The sequence below is a fragment of the Ochotona curzoniae genome, unplaced genomic scaffold, assembly GCF_017591425.1.
Source record: "Ochotona curzoniae isolate NIBS_2020 unplaced genomic scaffold, NIBS_Ocur_1.0 patch356, whole genome shotgun sequence".
NCBI lineage: Eukaryota > Metazoa > Chordata > Mammalia > Lagomorpha > Ochotonidae > Ochotona > Ochotona curzoniae.
Genome location: NW_024466924.1, coordinates 1,189,014 through 1,211,104, shown reverse-complemented (window position 1 = coordinate 1,211,104; position 22,091 = coordinate 1,189,014). Strand labels below are relative to the sequence as shown.

The window sequence follows — 22,091 nt, the reverse complement described above, 5'->3', positions numbered from 1 at the left end:
TTGTTCTGTGGATTATAAAAAGGCTACTGTTCCTCCTACATGAACTACTACTTCCCCAAACTGGGTCTCCAATATGTGCAGTTTGATTTCTTAATCAAAACTCATAATGAGTCTGTACTCAGGCCTAGTGGGTAAAGCCACTGCCTGCAGCCTCAGCATCCCATATGGGCACCTATTTCATAGGCTTCTGATCCAACTCCCTGCTAATGCACCTGGGAAAGCAGCAGAGGAGGGCCCAGTGCTTGGGTCCCTACAGCCACAAAGAGACTTGGAAGAAGCTCCTGGCTCCTGATTTCAAACAGGGTTCAGCCCCAGCCACCGCAGCCACTTTGGATGAAAGATCTATTTCTTTCTCTCTCTAACTCTGCCTCTCAAACAAACAAACAAATAGATCTTTTAAAATTAAAAAGAAAAAGGCATGATCAGTGTTCTCTTTTTTGAGTCCTGATCCTCTGGGAACCTTCTGTTACGATCAGAGAAGGAAAGCTTTGCCTCCACAGAGGCTCATCCTGTTTGGATCCCAATTATTCCCTCTTCCCTTGGATTTGTTGTCATCAGGCACGCCATCACTTCAACCTTGCCTCCTCATGAATTTGGATGGCTTCACCCATGGCCTATCCCATCTGCATGCCAAGAACAGGATTTGTTTCTACACACCGCCCGCAGTTTCATGAAAAGAAATACTTACAAGGACTGAGAGGAAGTGAAACCTTTGCCGTTTGAGGCTGTGTTCCTTTTGATGACAGCATCTAAACGGAAGCCAGAGATACGGAGAACAGGAAATGAGTGGGAGGAAGTATGGGATACTGAAAACCATTCAGGGTACTGCCGGCTAACACTCAAGGCAGCAACTTGCTGCTACATCCTAGATAGCAGAGCACCTCAGACACAGTCTATAATTTGTCACATCCAGACTAGATTCATGACTTTGTGCACTGCACTGGGAAGGTCGAAGTAGTTACAGATCCAGATGAGAACACAAGCTCAGATCTGGTATAAACTGGAACGTGAGAACAGGAAGTATCCCAAGGACACAGGGACACAGCCCGGGGAAAAGAAACACAAGATAAATGACTGAAATCTCTACCGCACTCTCCAGGGATAAACGCTTTCTGACTGTCTCTTCATATGTAAGAATTAGTACCTAACAGGATTTGAATCACAAGGATGACTCACTCCAAGTGTGTGCAATAAGAACCTTGTTTCTAATATTTCACCCTCTTGGTATTATCCATGAACATCATAAGTCATCCATGGGAAGATCTTCTTGCCTGGTGGCAGAGGAGAAAGAGAACTTCCCTGCAGATGCCTGGCAACCAACAAACGTTCATAAAAACCATCAATACGATCTTAACCACCGAATTCTCAGGCAAACTTACAGGAATCTATGGCTGGTCCAAACAAAATTAAATGATAAAAGAATCTGAAAGGGGTTTCTAATGACAGTCTGCCTGAACCCCTGCAGACTTCATTTATCCAAACTCTTTTGGTGGAAGGAAGAAATGCAGCAGTCATGATCCAGAAAGGCAGCCCGAGCCTGTCCAAGCCATGAAAACAACACTGTTCTGATAAATTCCAACTCTCACTTCCTTTGATGTCCCATTGAAAGGCCCTTTTATCTGATGAGGCCTACACGGCAGTCAGTCTACTCTGCCTGAAGCCCTCAAAACTCAAAAGGGCAGGGCGAGTATGAATGACAGTATTTTGAAGTTGGCCATGAATAGTTCAATGGTTACTCATGTGCTTCTACCATATCTAGACTTCTTATGTATGTACAATTAGATTACAAAATCTCCTTGTAAGGAAACGAGATTGTGTCTAATTCTTTTGGCTCTAAAATACCTGTATATACCACAGGGCTCTGCATGCAAGTATATAATCAAATAATACTGTTGATAAACTAATGTCTTCAAAGCTGTATTATGAGGGTGTTTTAGAATGGTCCTAGAAAAGTGTAATGAAAAGGTAAGTTTATTTTGACGCAATTTTTTTAATCCAACTATAGCTTTTTTCATCATACATATTTTTTATGAATTTTAAAATATCCCCTTGTACGTGTATATGATAACAGAACTGAAATCTATCCATCAGTTTTCATATGCCAAGTATAGAAAACTTAATTTTTCCTACTAGTTCACAAAGTTTGCCTTGTTTAACAGCAAAGACATCATGTATATGATATATCCTATTGGAAATTCTGCTGCCAACTCCAGATCTCAATGCATTGCTGACTGTCTATTTCCAATCTAATTAATACTAGTGGAGAAAAGAAACACAGCATGGGCAGTAGTAGATTAGACCTTTATAGACCATGCGGTTTGCAGCATTTATTTGGCTAACACCTAGACCGACTTGGATTACACATAATACTTGTTCTACCCTACTAAGCCTCAGAATGCTGCTCTGTATATAACAAGCTTTCAGAAAATACACCCTAAGTGAATAATTTGCTAAAGGTAAATTTTACCCTGCTTGGGAATAACAAAGAAGAAAAGCGAGAGAAATTTTTCAACAAATAACCCTGAATAAGGAGCTAGCCGCATTCATTACTTTAGGACAAAGCTGTTAAAGAAAGCATTACAGGACTGATGCTGTGGTGTAGTGGGTTAAGTCACCACTTGGGACATTCACATCAGGTATCAGAGGGCTTGTCTGAGTCCCTGCTATTCCACTTCCCAGACAGCTCCCTGTTGATATGCCCGGGGAAGGTAGCAGATGATGACTGAAATGCCTGGACCCCTTCTTGCAGATAACGAGTTGATACACAATACATCTGAGAACCCAAGGCCAATAAATATTCTGTAGCTTCTGACTCAAGAAGAAACTCTTTTTTTAAAAAGAGATTCACAAACAACTGTTTAAAAAAACAGGGAACACACAATTAAAAGGGGCAAAAGGAAAAGCAACTTGTCAGAAAATACAGTTCCTGAAGCTTTTCCTTTTTTCTATAATATGCCAGCTATCAATTTCTTGCCTTTCTGCTCCACACTGGCCCTTCTCTCTGCGGGCTGTGCCATTAAGGGGCCGTTGTACAAGCCTTGTCAGTAGAGGGCGCCGGAGGGATAGTGGAGCAGGAAAGGGTTTCTCCAGGGCCTGGTGTGCTCCTCCAGTCTGACCCCTGAAGGGCCCGTGGTTCTGTTTCCAGACATGTGACCTGGGTGGCTTTGCAGCAGAGTGGCACAGGTGGTACCTCTCATAAATGGCCCCTCTCAGCAGCCTCTGGGAGAGCTTCCTGAGAGTGTTCCACAGTAACTGGCACAGGCCCAGCATCGTTCCATGAACTGCTCTCCCCAGCAGCCCTGAGGACCCAGGGTCTGGCATCTCCCTTGAGGAGGTAGCTCTACCGGGTACTCCAGAGACAGTTCCTCATCAATAGCTGTTGGCATGGCATCTTCCTGTCCACAACTTCAGGGAACTCCTCCCCAGCCAATGCAGCAGAAGGTCTGGGTCTGGGCCTTTACATTTGTTCCTGCCACTGGGGCTCTATCTGAACCCTGGGAATTGTGACTGCTGCCTACTGCACCTGCTCTTCCTTCAGGGTTCACTTTAACCCTCAGAAGCCAGTTTCTCAATGACATTTTTAATCCCTCAGGATAGTTAATTCTTTATATTAAACTTTCCTGTTCAAATTACCATGTGCTTTTTATTACTGATGGGGACCCTGACTAGGTACACACATGCAGAAGATGAAACTCTTGAAGGGTCTACAGAGGAAGTAAAGAAGACCCAAGGAAGCAATAACAGAAGAGGATACAGAGAACGAACAGAACAACAAAACCCCAAAGTCCAAACAGCTGAGAGGCATCTTCGGAACTGGGAGTTTATGAATGATATCAAACCCATGTGACACCATCAGTAGAAACGGATGAAGTAAAAGAAGCCAGAAACTTAAGATCAGATATCACATATTGTACGATTCTATTTAAATGTCCAAAAAAAGGCAAATCTATAGAGACAGAAAACATACAAGAGTGGTTGATGGAAGGGAAGGCAGAAAGGATGAACTCTGAGTTTATGGGATATTATTAGGATGATGAAAAGGTTCGAAAACTAGATTTAAGGTGATAGCTCACAGCTCAGTAAGTTTACCAAAAATCATCAAGTTGATTGTTTTACCACTTATAGTGGGTGAATTTTGGCATATACCACAGTAACGTTTTATAACAGATGCTCATGAATTAATAATCTTTATAAGCTCTCAGAGTTTATATTCAGTTTCTAGCTAGGAGAACAGAACTTTCAAAATGATTTTCTTCATAAGCGCTTTCTGTTCCATATGGTCTACCTGGTGAATCGGAGTCTGGGAAAAGCTGTGACATTCTCACAGTTCTTATCACAGATGAGGTCCACAGCACGATGCTAAAGTATGTGATTTGGTGCTGTGACCTTCCTCTGGTAACAGTCCAAGAGAACAGAGAGCATAAATCTCTGGTCTCTCTCAACCGTGACTTTCAAATAAATAAATAATTATAAAAGGACAAAAGTAACATAGGAGATTTTTTCCCAAAGAAAGACCAATGTTAGAATAAATTATAACAGTTCAGGAACAGAGGAAGAGGGACCAAATTATTAACATTTCTTTAAATCTTCATCTCATCTTACATAACTATTTCAGATCCAATAGCTGATAATACTGACCGTTAAAATTACCTATATAGTAAAAAAAAAAAAAGTTCTGGGTTTTCTTGTTTGTTTTAAACCACTTGAAGTGGAAAACTGCTTTCTTTCAGTTAATCCCACTTACAGAAAGTCTACCTGCTTGGATCACAAAACAATTACGAAGGCCAAACACAGCAGTAAAGCTTTACAGCAGAAGTCCCTAGAAGAGACAGCTTCAAACCAGAGACATAGAGTGTCACGTGACTCTATGCTAATTAAGCTCTCTGTATAAGTAACAGAAGCTTCACAACAGCTTGGAAATGAAATCCTTCACCTGGTCATTTCTTACAAATAGTCCACTACTTCTAACAGTCACAATGATCACTGAATCTACTGTGTAGGAAATGAATGACAAGAACAAATGCAATGCTGTCAACAGAAACAATATCTGAGAACACTGGCTTCTTGTTGTGTTGTAAATTCTTCCTTTTTTTTTTTTTTTAAACTGGCTTTTCCGACCCTGTGGCCCTTGTAAACTTGACAGGTATGATGCAATCAAGTACAAAAGGTGGCACAAACATACCTGCAACTATGAAGACATTCATGTTTCCAGCTTAGGCCACCTGAGAACATGGAGGCCACAGACATGGACAGCCATTCTTCACATGTGAGATAAATTAGATCCTATGCTACCAACTGTATCATGATGATAAAAAAAGCAACCTGTTTAGTATTACAAACTGATGAGTAAGAGTTCTGTACTACATGTTCCTGATGTCAGGGTTTGATTCTTGCTCCACAAGATAAGAGGCATTTTCAGAACTTAAAATGGCAGCAGGTGTTCACTGTAACATGGAGGTGGTTATTGTTACTCCCCCAAACAACCCTGGACTCATGAACTTCCTAAGGCAATGGTTCTCAACCAGGGATGATTTGAGAGGTGGTGGATACTTATTACTGACATCAAGAGAGAACCATGGGTGCTGCTAAATACCTTACAATGTGCAGGACAGTACTTGACAACAAAGAATCATCTGGCCCAGAGGCTGAGAAGCCCTGCCCTGAAATCTTCTCCTTCAGGGATTTCTGTTCTGAACTGAGTGGAAATTTAGCTGATTAAACAGCTCCTTGGGACCCCACAGCTGCAGCAACAGTCTTGAACATGAGTGCACTTTGCATCTGTTGCTAGCCAGGTTCCCTCCCTTACTGAAGGAAATACAATCTGTGGTCCTCTGCACTGCTCCACTCCAGGTACGGCAGCATATTCGGAAGGTACCTCAGGGAATTCTGACAGCTGACCCTCAGAGGGTAGAACTGTCTTATTTTAACTTGTAGCTCAACTACTGATTGCGAAATAATAAGGAATATATTTGGCCCATGCCCTTAGTTCCTAGAAGAGTACCTAAAACCACTGGCACTTCCTGTGTGACAGCAGTGTCTTTTATTACCAGATGCCTCAATCAGCCACACCTAAGTATATGCTCAGGCACTGGTTGACCACCACAAGAACCAACTACATGATTAGAGGGTTGAAATGTCCACTCCCCTTTCACCTCAAGGGAGGGAAGGAGACTGAAGACTGAATCCAATGGCCAGTGGCCAATGACTTAATCACTACTGCCAACGTAATGGAATTGCTGTCAACAGCGTGGAATACCAAGCTTTGAGGTAGGTGAACATATTGATGGACCAGGATGGTGGCACAACCTGATTCCATGGGGCAGTAATGCTTGTACTCAGACCTTTTTAGAACTATATCTCAGGAATCTCTTGACATGGTTGCTTTTTTATTTCCTTTTAAGTACAGCATTTTGCGAAGGTCAATGAATCATGCCAGTGCACTATCAAACCTGGAGGAGGTAGGTCATGGGCACCCCCAGACCCAAGTGCAGGCAGCCCATGATTCCACTTGAATCTGGCAGCTAAAGTGGGGCACACTCATGGGGCTGAGCCTGTTAACTCCCGGGTCTGTACCAACTCCAGCTAGTTAGTATCAACAGTGAACTGTAGCATACATAGCTGGTATCACAGAGAACTGGAGATCTACTGGAAAATTACCTTTGTATAAAGGAAAAAAAAAAAAAGCCTAAGATAAGACACATTAAGGAGAGCACAGAAAGAAGACTTTGTGGAGGCCTGGAAAATAAGTGTGTTCACCAAATTTCTGAAGGCAAAAGAAACCGGCTACCTAGCTGGAGGTCTGCGTGGCAGAAGGGGTTCTTTAACACTCAAGATTTGCTTACCATCATGTCACAGTGTTAGAAGGAAGAATCAGAGATAGAACTCAGCTCTGTAAGAAAGTAACTCTTTCTCATGGGAAAGAGCTTATGTCCCTGAACTGCTGTTGAATTTGCTTGTTTTACTCATGGGAACCCGAAATCTACAGTTTGCAGGAATGAGACATTAAACTGATTGAACACAAATGCCCATGCAGATTGGTTCTTTCTTTCCTCTGACATTTCCAACAAGGATCTGTGATTCTACAATGCAACTTAGCACTGACAGGGCTGTCCCTTACTTAGGAGTTTAATAACACTCCTTCTGAATATTCTATTTCAGTTGGGTATTCCAACAATACTCTTATTTCAGTTGAATTATGGGAGTACGTAAGTATAGAATTTCTAGGAGGATTTAGAAAACTCAACAGAAATATGCAGCTGAGAAACCAGCATTAAGATAACTTCAATAGCTAACTCATTCCACCTGGAATATCTTCTTGTGGTGCTCTCTCCTGTGCTACTTTTGAAGACTGCTTTTAGTAAGAGCAACGGGGGTGCTGGCATAGTAGCATAGTGGGTAAACCCACTGCCTGTGATGTGGTGTCGCCTCTTGTCCTGGCTACTCTACTTTTGATTCAGCTCCTTGCTCATGGCCTGGCAAAAGGAGCACAAGTGTTTAAGTGTTTGGGTCCCTGCTGCCCACACGGGCAATCAAGATGAAGCTCCTGGCTCTTGGCTTCAGCCTGGCCCCAGTACTGGTTGATGTGGCTATATGTGGAGTGAACCAGTGGGAAGAAGATCTCTCTATCTCTCTTCTCTCTTTATAACCCTTTCAAAACAAATAAATTTCTTAAAAAGTCATGTGGCAGGTAATTGGCACTGGGGTTAAGAATACTGCTTGGGGCATGATAGCTCAACTGGCTAATCCACTTGCAGCATCCCATTTGACCACCAGTTCATACCCCAACTGCTCCACTTTGCATCCAGCTCTCTGCTTATAGCCTGGGAAAGCAGCAGAAGATGGCCTAAAGCCTTAAGATCCTGTACCTGTGTGAGAGAACTAGAAGAGGCTCCTGGCTCTTGGCTCCTGACTTTGAGTAGGCTCAGCTCCAGTTATTGCTGGACAGTGAACCTTCTCCCTGATTGGGATGCTTATATCCCATGTCAGAGTGCCCTGGGTTCAAACAACAGCTCTCTTTCCATTTTAGCTTCCTGCTAATGTGTGCCCTGGGATGCAGTAGGTAATGGCTCAAGCACTTGGGTCCCTGCCACCCATAGGAGAGACCTGGATAAGTTCTCAGCTCCTGGCTTTAGTCTGGCTCGGTCCAAGCTGCAACAAGCATTTGAGAGAGAAAACCAACAGATGGGAGATATCTGTTTCTTTTGTGCCTTTCAAGTAACACATAAAAATAAATAAAAAAGAAAGGCAGTCCCTAACAGTAGCCAAAAATATTTTATAATGGAGCATAATGAAGATCTTCTACATAAGCAAAATTTCTTAGCCTGGTATTCCAAATTGTAAGAAACAGGTAATAAAAATGCCTTTGTAATGATGTGCCGCTTCTCACCTTGGATTTCAAAATCGTCAACTTCCTCAGCAGAGCCAGAGTCAGAGAACTGTGCTGAATCACGTGAACTGAACTGGGAGCTGCTGGAGGTGACCCGGAAACCTGCCAAAATCATCATCACCATCATCATAATGAGCAGGACAGATGTTTCCTACTTCTTCCAATGTCACAATAAAAGGAACCTGATATGACCTCAATAGAGAAATAAACAGAACCTTTGCTGGGAGTGGTGCTATGCAAGCAGAACTTAGCTCTTCTGACTGGTTCATCCCTTCAGAAAGTTTCATGTAAATTCAGAGTCTAGCTAAGAGGTAAAGCAGTAGACTGCAGTAAGTTTCACGCAAACAAAAGATGCCATTGTCTGGGAAGCACATCTAGAAACAGTGATCTCAGTTCTCATATCAGAAACCTAGTATCAGCTGTTAGGCACAGCATTAAAATACTGGTCAAGACTCTCACCACATTCAGGGACCAGCAAAGTTGCATACCAAGTTAATCTTCCACCAATGGTGCCAGAATCCCACATGGGCACTAGATAAATTCCCTGCTGCTCCACTTCTGATCCAGTTTCCTGTTAATGGCCTGAAAAGGCAGCGGAAGATGGCCTACAGTACTGGGCCACCCCACCCATGTGGAAGACCTGGAAGTGGCAATCTCCCAGCCATGGATCAGTTCAGCTCTGACTGCTGAAACCATCTGGGGAGCAAATCCGTGGATAGAAGATCTCTCTGCCTCTAGTTCAAGCAAAATAAATAAATCAGAAAAGAAAAGAAAAGAAAAGAAAAGAAAAGAAAAGAAAAGAAAAGAGAAGAGAAGAGAAGAGAAGAGAAGAGAAGAGAAGAGAAGAAGAGAAGAGAAGAGAAGAGAAAAAAGAAAAGAAAAGAAAAGAAAAAAGAAAAGAGAAAAGAAAAGAAAAGAAACGATAAAACTGCCACACCCAAACTGGAGCACTTTAGTTTGAGTCCTAGCTGACTTTTTTTTTTTTTAAGATTTAATTATTTGATTGGAAAGGCAAATTTTACAGAGAGAGTTCTTCCATCCATTGGTTCATTCCCCAAATGGCCACAACGGCCTATTAGAAGCCAAGATCTTCTGGGTCTCTTACATGAGTGCCGGGGCCATTTTCTGCTGCTTTCCCAAGCCATACGCGGGGAGCTAGAGAGGAAGTGAATAGCCAGTACCCATACAGAATACAGCACTGCAGGAAGAAGCTTAGTGTACTATTTACAGCACTGCTCCCCCATCCAGCTCACTATTAATTCTAGTTTTCTGCTAATAAACACCGTGGGAGGCAGCAAGTGATGGCTCAAGTAGTTGGGTCCCTGCTACTCACATAAGTAACTCGGACTGTGTTCCTGGTTCTGGACCTATTCAACTCTAGTTGTGGGTATTTGCAGAATGAACCAATGGTTGGGAGCTCTCTTTGTGTTTCTGAAATTAATGAATGGATGAATGAATAAACAAAAATGAATGACTAAAACAATAAATGTAAAGTTTTTGTGTAAATGGAATTAGAAGAGATTTAGACTTTTAGTCTTGGGGTTATCATGCCACAGGAGACTGCATAGCCTCATGGAGTGCCTGGGTTCGAGTCGTAGCCCTGGTTGTGAGTGCAGCTTCCTGCTCAGGCATGCCAGGCAGCAGGTGATGGTCCATACAATTGGGTCCATGTGACCCACATGGGAGACAGGGATAGAATTCCTGGCTCCTGACTTCAGCCTAGTCCAACCCCAGCTATTGCGGGTATCTAGGGAGTGATTCCAGCAGACCAGCAGATGGGAACCCTGTCTCACTATTTCTTCTAATAAGTAAATGTATTGTGTTTTGTTTTCTTTTTTTTTTTTTAAGATTTATTTATTTTTTATTGGAAAGACAGATTTAGACAGAGGAGGAGAGACAGAAAGATCTTTCATCCGCTGATGCACTCCCCAAGTGGCCACAATGGCCAGTGCTGTGCTGATCTGAAGCCAGGAGCCAGAAGCTTCTCTTGGGTCTCCCATGTAGGTGCAGGGTCCCAAGCTTTTGGGCCATCCTCTACTGCTTTCCCAGTCTATATGCAGGGAGCTGGATGGGAAGTGGGGATGCCGGGATTAAAAGCAGTACCCATTACGGATCCCAGTGCATGCAAAGCGAGGACTTTAGCTGCCAGGCAACCATACCGGGCCAAGGAAGTGATTTCTGAGGCAGGGAATGGATTAGTGCTCCTAGTCTGGTTTTAAAAAGCAAAGAGAACAGCACAGAAATGCCTGACAGCAGGGAACCCACCCATGTGGTACCCAGCTTTGTCCTGCAAACACAAAGCAGCAAGGACAGCAGTGTTCCCAGGCTCACTCACTCCCATGCTCAGCCTCCTGGTACATGGGGAACAGATTCTTGGTGCGGATCTGCTGGCGCCGGAGGCGGATCTTCTGCTTCAATTCCTGGATCTCTCGGTCACTGTCCTCCTCCTCGACTTGGTCCTCTTCTAGGCACTGGCTCATCATGTTGCACTTCATGAGCTCGATGGCGGCAATCAGGGACTCTGAGATGCTGAAGTGGGCATTCTCCTGGGAGAAGAGGAGCACACAAGGGTTGCCTGGTAAGCAACTACAAAGCACTGAATGCCTCCCAGATTACAACGTTGGAAAGCAGAGCACCCCAGACATGCATAATGGTTACTGAAAACCCCTGGGGGAAATGTACCCTTTTACAATAAGCTAAGTAGACAGCTAGTAAACCTGCTCTTCATATCCTTTTGTTCTCTTGCTTGGCCATGCCTGTCCTCTCCTGTTCCATTTTTCTATACATAAACACGACAGAAGTCAGCCAGGATTTTAACCAGGCTTTCTCAAAAAAAGTTATTCACTTATACATGAAGTATTAAAGTAAATGGGCTATCTCAAAATAAAATTTCTTTAGAAGTTACAAAATGCTACACAGACATGTTTATTACATATCTGAGATCTAGAACAAAATGTAGAAGTCAATTTTGGAAACAGCATTTCCCAAAGGTTCCAGGGCTGAGGGAACAAAAACCACACAGCTAACATTCAATGTTTCTTTGTCCCGGGCTATTTTCTAAGATAAAATCATCACTCAAGCTTTAAACTCCCTGAAGAGCTTCCCAGAAGCAGAACTTGCCTAGCTTATCTTCTCTGGGAACTTATCTTCACCCCGTGTGTGCGTCATTCTGTGCATCTGAAACCTTATTAGACGAAAAAGCGCCCCAAACCCTTGGGCGAGATTCTCCCAGTCCATGAGCTCTTCGCTTGCCCCTAGGTTCCTCACCTTTTCCAGGTCTGCACAGCTGCCAAAATCCTGCTCAGACAGGTAGCTGATGAGGGACTGTCCTTCTGAGGGTCTGCGGAACATGCCTTCTCCTGAGCACAGGTACCGTTCACCCTCTGGGGAAAACCGGAAAGTGGGTATAAAACACTTGGACTTGGAATGCAAATCTCAAAGTTTCCAAGCTTCTATAGATACTCCCAAGTCTTCCCTGGCAATAGAGAATTGGAGGTCAGAATGATCTCTGCCATTTATAGTAGAGGTGGGGAATGTCCAGTTCATGGATTGTACAAGGTCATAAAATCATTTAGTCTGGCTTTGCCAAGGCAACTGCCGGTGGGCCTTGAAATTCAATCTACAGAAGGGCTAATCTTTGATAATGTTGTGTGGCCTGCGAATGATGTCATACACGCCCAGACAGCCTTTGGCAGAAGAAAGGTTCCCCACTCCCGCTCTAAGAGAATTTCTTACTTGGAAGCCTAGACTACTCCCACTTGCAAAATGGTGGAAAATGCAGCCAGCCCCAAGATGGTTCTTTTGCTATCTAAATTTAAAGATGATACAATTTCCCTCCCTGGTGCCCTCACTGTTCCCCCCCCCCCCCAAAAAAAACCCCTAAAATATAACTAAAAGAAAATTCTAAAACCCTGTGCTCAGAGTCAGAAAGGAAACAAGGGGTTGGTTTCCTCTTGGGCATGGTTTCCAGGTAGAATTTATCTTCTGACACTCAAAGCCCAGATACTCAAAATCTCTTTTTCAGGTCCTCCCTCAGTCAGCGAGCCATTCCATCCAGACCAATAGACATACATGGAGATAGCACCCACGGTATATGGAGGTGGGTACCTCTGACTTAGGAACAAAAGGAATTGTGTGATTTCTAACATAGAGGGTTCAAGATGTGGGTGGGTGAGACTATACAATGGGTACTAACCACAGAGCTGAGATGAGCCCCAAAGCCCAGACCTAGCAGGCACCAGGCGGAGTACAGAAAACAGAATGTCACCCAGCTTTCCTAGTCCTCACTTACCATACTCCATATAGAGAGAGCTGGGTGTGCTGACTTCACTGCTTTGGCCAGAGTAGGACAAGGCACCTCTCAACTTCAACTTATCATTGCAGGATTCTGGCATCAATGGCCACCAGGGAATAAAAACACACATAAAAAGTGAGAAATACATAGATTCCCAACTTTGGCGTCTCAACATTTAACTACCCAATTCCCAAAACGCTTCCAAACAAGAGAGAGGTGACACACCAACAGGGTACAGCCCAAGAAATACAGGAACACATGGCAGAAAGGAAATGGGAAGTCAGTGTATTCTAAGGGAAAAAAAAAAGAAAACTAGATTTGGAATGTGGCAACACAACGGGAAAAAGGAATCAAATCAGAATGCATTAATGACTTTGGTTCTCTTCCATCTTCTAACCATGTACCATAAGAAGAGTATCTGCCAATCTCCGTCTTCTTGGCAAAACAATTTGGCAAAAGAAAGACATATACACACTGAGATATTTCTGATAGTTTGACACCTGGCAATATTAAAAGACTGACATTAACATTCTTATCAAAATAAAATCAATGTCCTTAAAAGCATTATCATGGCAATGGTGAGCAAGCCAAGGATGCTATGCCCTTGTAACCAAAGAGCTCATTCCTAAGGTATGGACCCTGTCACACTGGGAAAGCAAGAGAGAAATGTCAAGAAAAATCTAGCAAAGCAGGAAGTGCTGGTAATAGAAAGAGTGAAAGTCACAAGTGGAGAAATAGTAGCAGGCAGGGTTCATAGGAAATGATAAACTGACAGTCTTCAAAATGAAACACAAAAGTTGTAGTGCCACAAAAGAACAGCAGGTGGAAAAGCAGTTGGGTGCCGGAGAAATGAACAAGATAACTTGGGAGAATGAAGAACTGAGCTGTATCCAATCCAATTCCCTGACAGATGGACCCATTTTGTCAGCTGTTCCTCTTGCAACAACAAAAAAATGGTGGTGGGGGAGCCACATGGTAAGAGATCATTTTGTGTTCTCCTTGGGCCTTAAAAACTTCTGGTGCTCCTTGTTACTGAATTGAGTATAAATTAGCAGTCACTCTGAGGCTTTGGTAACAAACTACAAATGGCGGTAGCACAATGACATATCAAGCTAATTCTCCATCTGTGCCTACAGATAAAAGTTTGTGTCTTGGCTGCCCTATCTCCAATCCAGCTCCCTGTTTATGGCCTGGGAAAGCAAGGAAGGATGGCTCAAGTCCTTGGAACCCTGCATCCTCTTGGGATACTTGAAGGAGGATCCTGGCTCCTGGCTTCAGATTGGCTCAGCTCTGGCCATTGTAGCCATTTGAGAAGTGAACCAGCAGATAGGAGATCTCTCTCCTTCTCTCTATAAATCTGCCTTTCAAATGAAAATAAATAAATAAATAAAAGTTCTTTAAAAAGGATAAACCATGACTAGAAGGAAATTGGAAATCTCCAAACGTAATGTCCAACACAAACCCCAACCCCACACCCTTACTTCATTACAAGTGGCCACTCAGCCTTTGCTTACTAAGTTCATTACTTCCTTTTGCTGCCCGTTTAATTCTTAGAATTTCCTACACCCCCTTGAAATCTGCCATCATACAATTTATCTCATCACCTTAAGTACAGCAATGTCCTTCTACATGATAGTCCTGCTAACCTGCCAACTTTATTCCTCTTTAACCTCTTTTTCAAACTAACATACCTAGTGGTTTCATCCATCACCAGGAGGCCCTGGTTTTAAGGGCTCTTTGACCACCATTTCATAGATACACCTTAGTGTTAACAGCTTCATGTATGATGGTACCCAGAACGGAACACAAATCTCAAGTTGAACACCACCATGAAAATCAAGGAAACAAAATCACTAGAAAAATCCAGTGTAGCGGTTAGAATGGATATGAAGGCTTGTTGGGGAATGAAAACAGGCGAAAAACAAAAACAAAAACAACAGAACAAAAGAACCTAGGAGAGGCAAACAATAACAACATTATCAGCATCATCATCAACAATGACAACAATAAAAACTCATGCAAGAATATCCACGGCTACAGAGAGAAGATAAAACACATTCTGGTGTTAAGTCAAGGAAAATAAAGTAATCCACAGTAAATATTCAGTTACAAGGAAAATGCTGCCACTGATTTATCACAGTGCCTTAGCAGACTTCAGTTTTACTTTTGGGGAAAACTGAATTTTAAGTCTTGATTCTGCCTCCCAGAGGCTTTTGGGAAAGTAAATGGAAGTTGTGGACAGATAATATACATCATAAAAAATATTGGTGTCATTTTACAGATAGGTCCAAGCACCACAACAGGACCAGGCTAGCTGGACTTGATTTGACACCAGATTAGAAAAGGAGGTTCTAAACAAAGCAAGGTGGTCACAGAGGACAGAGGAACAGGAGGTGCAGAACAGGCTCCCAAACCTGCAATGGGATCTTCAACTATAATGGTGATATTCCTGGGGCCTCCTGTAGGTAAACAGACAGGTGCAGAGGAGAGTACAGACAGAACAAATGGGATTAGAGAGCGAGAGCAACCAAGAATGTCCTTTTCTTTTTTTACCTGGCAGAAATGGGGACATAATTCCCAGGCGGATATACCAGTGTGGAAGGAGAAATGACTTGACAAGAAGCTACACAACACCTATCCCTCCCCTGACCCTTCTGTATGGGTTTTCTCTGACTCTATTTTTTCCCATGCGTGTTACCATGGTTGCTGGAATTCACAAGTATTTAAGAATGGGAGCAGGGAAGTTTATATGCTCAGAGGCCAGCAACTTCGAGTTTAGTAGATGCCAGACATGGAGCGGGACATGTAAGTTGAGCATTTAGCCCAAGCACTTCTGACATCCAAGAAAGCCTGTGGGAAGAGAAGCTTCCATTTGGCAAGCCTTCTCCTAAGGAGTTCCATGAAGTCAAAGTACATTCTTGAGCGGAAAACAGACAAATCATCACTGGGGGTAGGGGTGGTTCAGATGAGGGTCTTTACTATAAGCTATAAAGAAAAGCCATGGTGGCTCTAAGTGCTAAAGAAAAGACTTTTTGGGGGGTATTATTAGTTATTTTAACATTTTATACATACACATATATTATTCCTGGTGCTGCTGTAACCCTGAGACACTTTGAACACAGAGGTCCACCTTATCCTTGCTGACAAGGAGATTCTACAAGTTAAGCCCAACCAAAGCTTGCCAGATACCAACACCCCAGGAAAAACGCTGGCAGGGAGATGACAACAGCAATGAGATCTACTTCCCGCATTGATAATTTACTTTGTTCTACTAGCTGGTGTATCTGGAAGGATGAGCCCAGGGACCAGGGCCTCTGTTACCTCACTGTCTCTCACCTACATTAGGAATGCAGCAGCCAGCCCCATGAGCTCTATATCCCTAGTTTTAACTGGAGCATCCTAACATTACTCAGCTACCCTTATCTGGGCATCACATTCTGACCAAGCTTCTAAGGAATCACAGTAAAGGGATGAATTTAATGGGATTATTTTGAAAGCTCATTACTACTTTCCCTGAATCTGAGAAACACACTTAAATCTGTGATGAATCACAATACCCTTTAATGTGAAGGAACTAGCCAAAAATTACAAGAAGACATCTAATGTCTAGCAATGGCTAAAGAACAAACACACTCAGAGATATCCTGAGAGTATTGCCTTACAAACATTTCTCTTGTATTATAAAGTGGGATGTCCTGTCATCAGAAACGGAAAACAGAAACTCGAACAGCATAAAGAACAAACTCTGCCTTCATGCTAAAGGGAAGGGACCATCCTGCTACGTGGCCCAGCTGGTGTTCATCAGTACCTGGGGCTCCTCTGGAGGCAATGTTGGTATCTGAATGGGAGCGAGTGTGGCTCTTCTTTGTCCCACTGGTGACAGGCAGTGTCTGTCCCTCTGAGAAGCTGGACCTACGAAGGACACTGGACATCCGGCTTTGCTCACTTCCCTCCTGATCGCCTAAGGAAGAAGCAGCAGAATCGGGCTTCTGGGAGCTACTGGAGGAAAACAAGTTGGAACTGCTGCTCTCATTGTTGCTGCTGTGACTCTGACAGCTGGCAGTCCGGCTATGAGGGTCCTGGTTGCCAATGGCCAGATACTCGGGCCCCTCACTGGCATCATTTGGGAAATTATTCTGGTTGCTGACCCATGATGCTTCTAGGGGGCTGGTCAGAGTGCTGGAGCTCATCTCCTGTGAGGTTATGGGGGAATCCCCAGACAGTGCAGACACTGAAGGCTGAGGTGTTTGGCCGGTTGGGTCCTCTACTGCTGCGACATGCCCCCTGCTTTCTTGAGGTTTCCAGGGAGGGCCAGAGAGTGAAAAGGAAGTAGATCTTCTCTCTAGGATATAAAATGCAAAAGCAAGGGGAGAGAAAAGTAAGTTGGAATCCTATAGTATGTATGAAGAGCTTTTTCACAACCATGGACCAAATGTCCAGTTGTTTACTAGATCCCACCTCAGCTAAGGCAATCAGGGACCAGCATTGCAGTGCATCAGGTTAAACCATTGCTGGCAATGTTGGAGATCCATATATGAGAGCCAGTTCACATTCTTGCCATGCCATTCACACAGGAGAACTCCACGGGGTCCCGATTCCTGGCTTTGTCCTGGCTCAGCCCCAATCAATTCAGCCATTTGGGAAGTGAACCAGGGAATAAGATCTCTGTGTCTCCCTTTTTGTCACTCTTTCAAATAAATAATTTTTTAAAATAGTCAAATAAAATATTAAAAAGCAGCTAACTGAAGGGCACAGGCTCTGAAGGCAGTGTTTTTATTGTTTATCAGTTTGCATTCCTCATCTATAAAAATGAACAATAATAACAAGGCCTACTATGTAGAACTGTTTTAAGGATCATACAAAGGGATTCTCACAGACTCATTCATGTCAGCTATTACTTAGGAGCAGGCATTTGGCCCACTGATTAGGATGGTACTTAGGACATCCCAGATCAGAATACCTGGGTGCAAGTTCCAGCTCCACTGTTGCTCTTGGCTCCCTGCCAGTGCAGACCCTGGGAGGCAGCAGCAATGGCTTATGTGACTGGATCCCTGTCACCCTCATGGGAGACCTGGATCTAGTTCTATACTTCCAGCCTTTGCCCAGCCCAACCCAGTAGCTGGGCCAGCAGTTGGGAGAGCTTTTTATTTCTATATATTAAATAAATTCATATTTAAAATAAAGCAAATGCTGGTTACTATCTTAATCTTTTATTGCAATATGAATTAGAAACCTGGAGAAATCTAAAAATTATCTCTTTCTTCTGCTATTTTAAAGATTTTACTGAATTATCTTAAGCTATTTTACTATATGACATTTTAAGATGTCCTGTTATTAAGATATAAAGTTTAACCAAGTGTACCTATCAAGCCTTAATCTGTCTGGGAACACCCACAAGGTCTTCCTGCTTCCTAAGATGGGGTACATACCTGCATTGTGGCTGGGCATGGACTGGTGGAGGCTTGAAAACGACCCGAAATAGGAATGCTGAGCGTAGCTGGCTGGAGGGGTGCATGTGGACCCAGGCAGAGCTGTCAGACTCTGGCTCTTTGTCACCAACAGCGGGCTCTCGTGCTTTCTGGCAAACTGAAACAACAACAGCAACAACAAAACATGTCAGAGTCAAGCGTGGAAGTTCTCAAGAGAGGGGTGCTGGGTCCTGCGAAAAATGCTGCTACAGGCAGCCCTTTGGCAGCAGTCCCAGACTATAGCCAGAGCCTACGGAGACAGCACAGCTGCCATCCTCTGCTACTGCATAGCTTTGAAACTCTGGAGTCCAGGCTTAGGTCTATTTGCTTAAAGGAAGAGGGAGGATTTTTTAAAAAATATTTATTTTATTTTATTTATTAGAAAAAATAACACAGAGATATAAAGAGCAAGGTCTTCCGTTCACTGGTTCACTCCCCAAGTGGCCACACTGCTGGGGCTAAGCTGATTCAAAGTCAGGAACCAGGAGCTTATTTCAGATCTCCCACTTCGGTACAGGGTCCTAAGGCTTGGGGCCATCATTGACTGATAATGGACCTGAGCCTAGACTTTTTACTTTAATTAGTACTCCATGGTACCTCCCTTTCTCCCCAAACATTTCTCAAAATTTGGAAGCCTTTCGGCTCCTAACTGCAAAGTGAAGAGGCAACTTTGTCCAGAGGATTCTGTCAAGGTGAGGTCCAGGAGCCCAGCACAGACATGGGTAATCCCTTGTCCCCTTTACCATAGATGCATCGATCTGAGCCAGCAGGCGGGGGTTGTTCTGTTCCACTGCTTCCAGGCACTGGAGCATGGCTGTGACATGGGCGTCACTTAATAGGAAAGCAGTATCTGGGGAGACAAAAGCTACCATGGTGATGGAGCACAACACAGAGGGCTGCAGTGTCCCTGGACGGCCCTGGAAGCAGCTTAGGGAAAGAGTGGGAAAAGGCAAAGAACTGAGAATAATGGTGTCACTGTAGGGCAAACGGGGAATCAAAGACTTATAGGAGAGGATAAGAAAGATATAGTTTACCACCAGCAGACTCTGGGGAATCAAAGACTTACAGGAGAGACTAACTAAGAATGTATAGTTTACCAAAGAGGTCAAGAAAAGAGGTTTCAAAGTTGGAGAGACCAGATTTGAATCCTGCTCTGAACTATTATGGCCAAATTTGTTTCTCTGATCAGAAAACAGGGGTGCTGATACCCAACTTTCAGGGATGTTACGAAGAGTACAGTATAATAGACACCGGCACATAGGAAACTATGGTAGTTATTCCTGCTGGTTTGTGGATATGGGAATAAAGGAACATCTTAACATTAAGTTTGATCATGTTTTACATGAGAAATGAGAGGGACGACTGGCTAAGCTTTGAGTAAAATCTTTAGGGCAACAGTGAAAACCAGAGGCCTTAGTCGTTAGAGGAAGTTTACAAAATGAGAAGGAGAAGGATATGCGACAATCCCAAGTGGCCCTCACCTACCTGTGTAGAACTTTTTGATATACTGTCTGTCCCCAAGCAGAGGTCGGAGCTGGGCTGAGAGACAATGAAACTGCAAACTGTGCTGTAGCCACAACTCTGCAATGGCACGCTCACTCACACCATTGGCACTGCTCTGGCCATTCTCGTACAAGTTGATGAACTGGAAAACAGAGATGTGAATCAAAACATTTCCCTTGGGAAACACAGCAAGATCACAATGACCTGAGAACTAAACCGAGACAGGCAAGGGCTGGCAACCAGAGGTATTTTCCTCTAGCTAGCATCTAATGGATACTGAAAGAATGAAGGACAGGACTAACTACCTTTAGTGCTGGATTGCACCACTGGTTAGAGACTAAGCAGTTAAGACCTGATGCACAGATCCAGGAGAGAACAAAACTGCTATGCCTGGCTCTTTATGGTCTAAGGCCAAGAGATCTCCAAATCAGGGAGAAGGACAAGCGTGACCTCTCAGTTACTCCACAGAAGCCTCTACTTCAGTAAGTCTCCAAAAAAGAAGGCAACAAAACTTGGGGGAAAGGATGTAAGAAAAATGCCACCAACTATTCTCTGAAGTGAAGCAACAGAGTTCTGCCTTCCAGCTGTAGCCACAGTATTCTCTAAGTAAGGACCTCTTCCTAGTGGGCTATTACTAAAAGTCTCACATTCCAAAAGGAATTTGTGGACAGCTATTTTAGGCAGCATCTAAGAGGACAGGACTACAGCAACAAATTAGAGGGAGGCTTAGTGTGGGACAAAAAAGGCAGGTGTCAAGAGGGACAAAGAATATGAGTGGGCCAATACAATACCCTGTGATTTGGTTCGCTCATCATTTAGAAACAAGTTGGTTCTCCTTACATAACCTCAACAATGAACCTGATAGTTGGAGTAAACATGAAAAAGACTGGCCATCTATCAGCAAGTGTTGAATATGGGGGATTTATTTTGCTGATTTTATATGTCTGAAATTTTCCACAATAAAGAGTTAAATACATACATACAACTAAAGGTGACTATTCTGGAACTAGCAATATAATCTTGCCCAAATCACCTAACTTTCTTGAGTACAGTTTCTTTGAAATTTGAAGATACTATGAACTGAAGGAAACAGAAGAGAGTGTTATAACAGTAGACAAAGCAGTTAGGAACATCAGCCTCCAGAAATGTCACTTTCCTTTCTAAAAATTATTCTGTCTTCGTCAATGGTTATCAACACATCAGTCTCACTTCTCTGCAAATTTAGGGAGTCCCCTGCCATTTGTTCCAGGAATCTGAAAAATTTTATCCTTGTACCAGAGGAAAGTGGCCTGGATTAATGGGTTTATAAGGTTTGGGGGCTTGCTTTTCATAAGCAAATGACTTTTCCCCTCCAAGTCAGTGCTACAGGGATACTTGTCCTTAATGAACACATTCCTATCCTTCCAGCCCAGGAACCTCTCCAGACAGAACATCAGACAACGAAGGCTTGTAGCTACATCACTAGCATACCAGATCTTCCACAGCTCTTACCTGCTCTACGTGGAGGGCTGAGTGCGGACTGAGCCACCGGATATCTTTCACAAACTGCCAGTAATCAGTCTGGTGGCAACACACCTGGGGAGGAAACACACAAAGGGAGCAAATCACTACCATTCTGGATCAACTCTACTAGTGCAGACATTCAAAGAAAAAAAAAAGACAGAGAGAGAGAATAACTTCCTTTTCCTTAACAAGGGTTCTCAGCAGTAACCAAAGGAGCATAGACACATGTTTACCCGATAGGGAACATTCAAAAATAAAAAAAGATTTACTTATTTTTTTCCATTTTTTTCTTTTTTGACAATCTTTACATAGTTAATTAGGGCACAAAGGTTCAAGGGCTACAGGAAAGTGGGTAAGACTATTATTTCCACATTGCTTTTTTCCTGTATCTGGGGTAAAGGGGGAGATAAAGGGAGAAGCCCCACCCAGTCTCCCACCCATCCCAGGTCCCTGATGTAGGGTCTTCCGCAAGTGGTTTTGATAGTTCAACAGTTATGAATTGCTGCCAGTCTCGCCATTCCAAGCACAATGAGGTCGCTGCAGAATCCACTGATTGACATAGTTCACCCTAGAGTCTCCATTTGCCCAGTTTTTCACTGCCAACCCATGGCTGGGGTAGTTGATTTGTTCTGTCCTCCGTTCTCTGTTCTCCGCAATGGCCAGTGTTGCGCCGATCCAAAGCCAGGAGCCATGTACTTCTTTCCTCTTCTGGGTATCCTACACGGGTGCAGGGTCCCAGTGCTTTGGGCCATCCTCGATTACTTTCCCAGGCCACAAGCAGGGAGTTGGATGGGAAGCAGGGCTGCCAGGATTAGAACCGGCACCCATATGGGATCCCAGCACATTCAAGGCAAGGACCTTAACCACTACACTATCGTGCCGGACCCCCAATCTGGTTCTTACTTTTGGATGTTTCAGCCCAGCCAAGGTTCGTTCA

At 43.5% G+C, this 22,091-nt stretch overlaps 1 protein-coding gene across 1 annotated transcript in view; it reads right to left on the bottom strand.

The window, feature by feature from the left end:
- LOC121167258 (run domain Beclin-1-interacting and cysteine-rich domain-containing protein) overlaps nt 1-22,091 on the bottom strand; it is a 60,735-nt gene that overhangs the window by 5,581 nt on the left and 33,063 nt on the right. The window contains exons 3-13 of the mRNA XM_040996685.1: nt 21,143-21,226; nt 19,634-19,793; nt 18,892-18,998; nt 18,110-18,266; nt 16,489-17,022; nt 15,095-15,139; nt 12,678-12,773; nt 11,654-11,769; nt 10,722-10,932; nt 8,387-8,488; nt 689-749 (exon numbers count right to left, since the gene is read on the bottom strand). Coding sequence (XP_040852619.1) covers nt 689-749; nt 8,387-8,488; nt 10,722-10,932; nt 11,654-11,769; nt 12,678-12,773; nt 15,095-15,139; nt 16,489-17,022; nt 18,110-18,266; nt 18,892-18,998; nt 19,634-19,793; nt 21,143-21,226 — 1,673 coding nt within the window. The remainder of the gene's footprint in view (nt 1-688; nt 750-8,386; nt 8,489-10,721; nt 10,933-11,653; nt 11,770-12,677; nt 12,774-15,094; nt 15,140-16,488; nt 17,023-18,109; nt 18,267-18,891; nt 18,999-19,633; nt 19,794-21,142; nt 21,227-22,091) is intronic.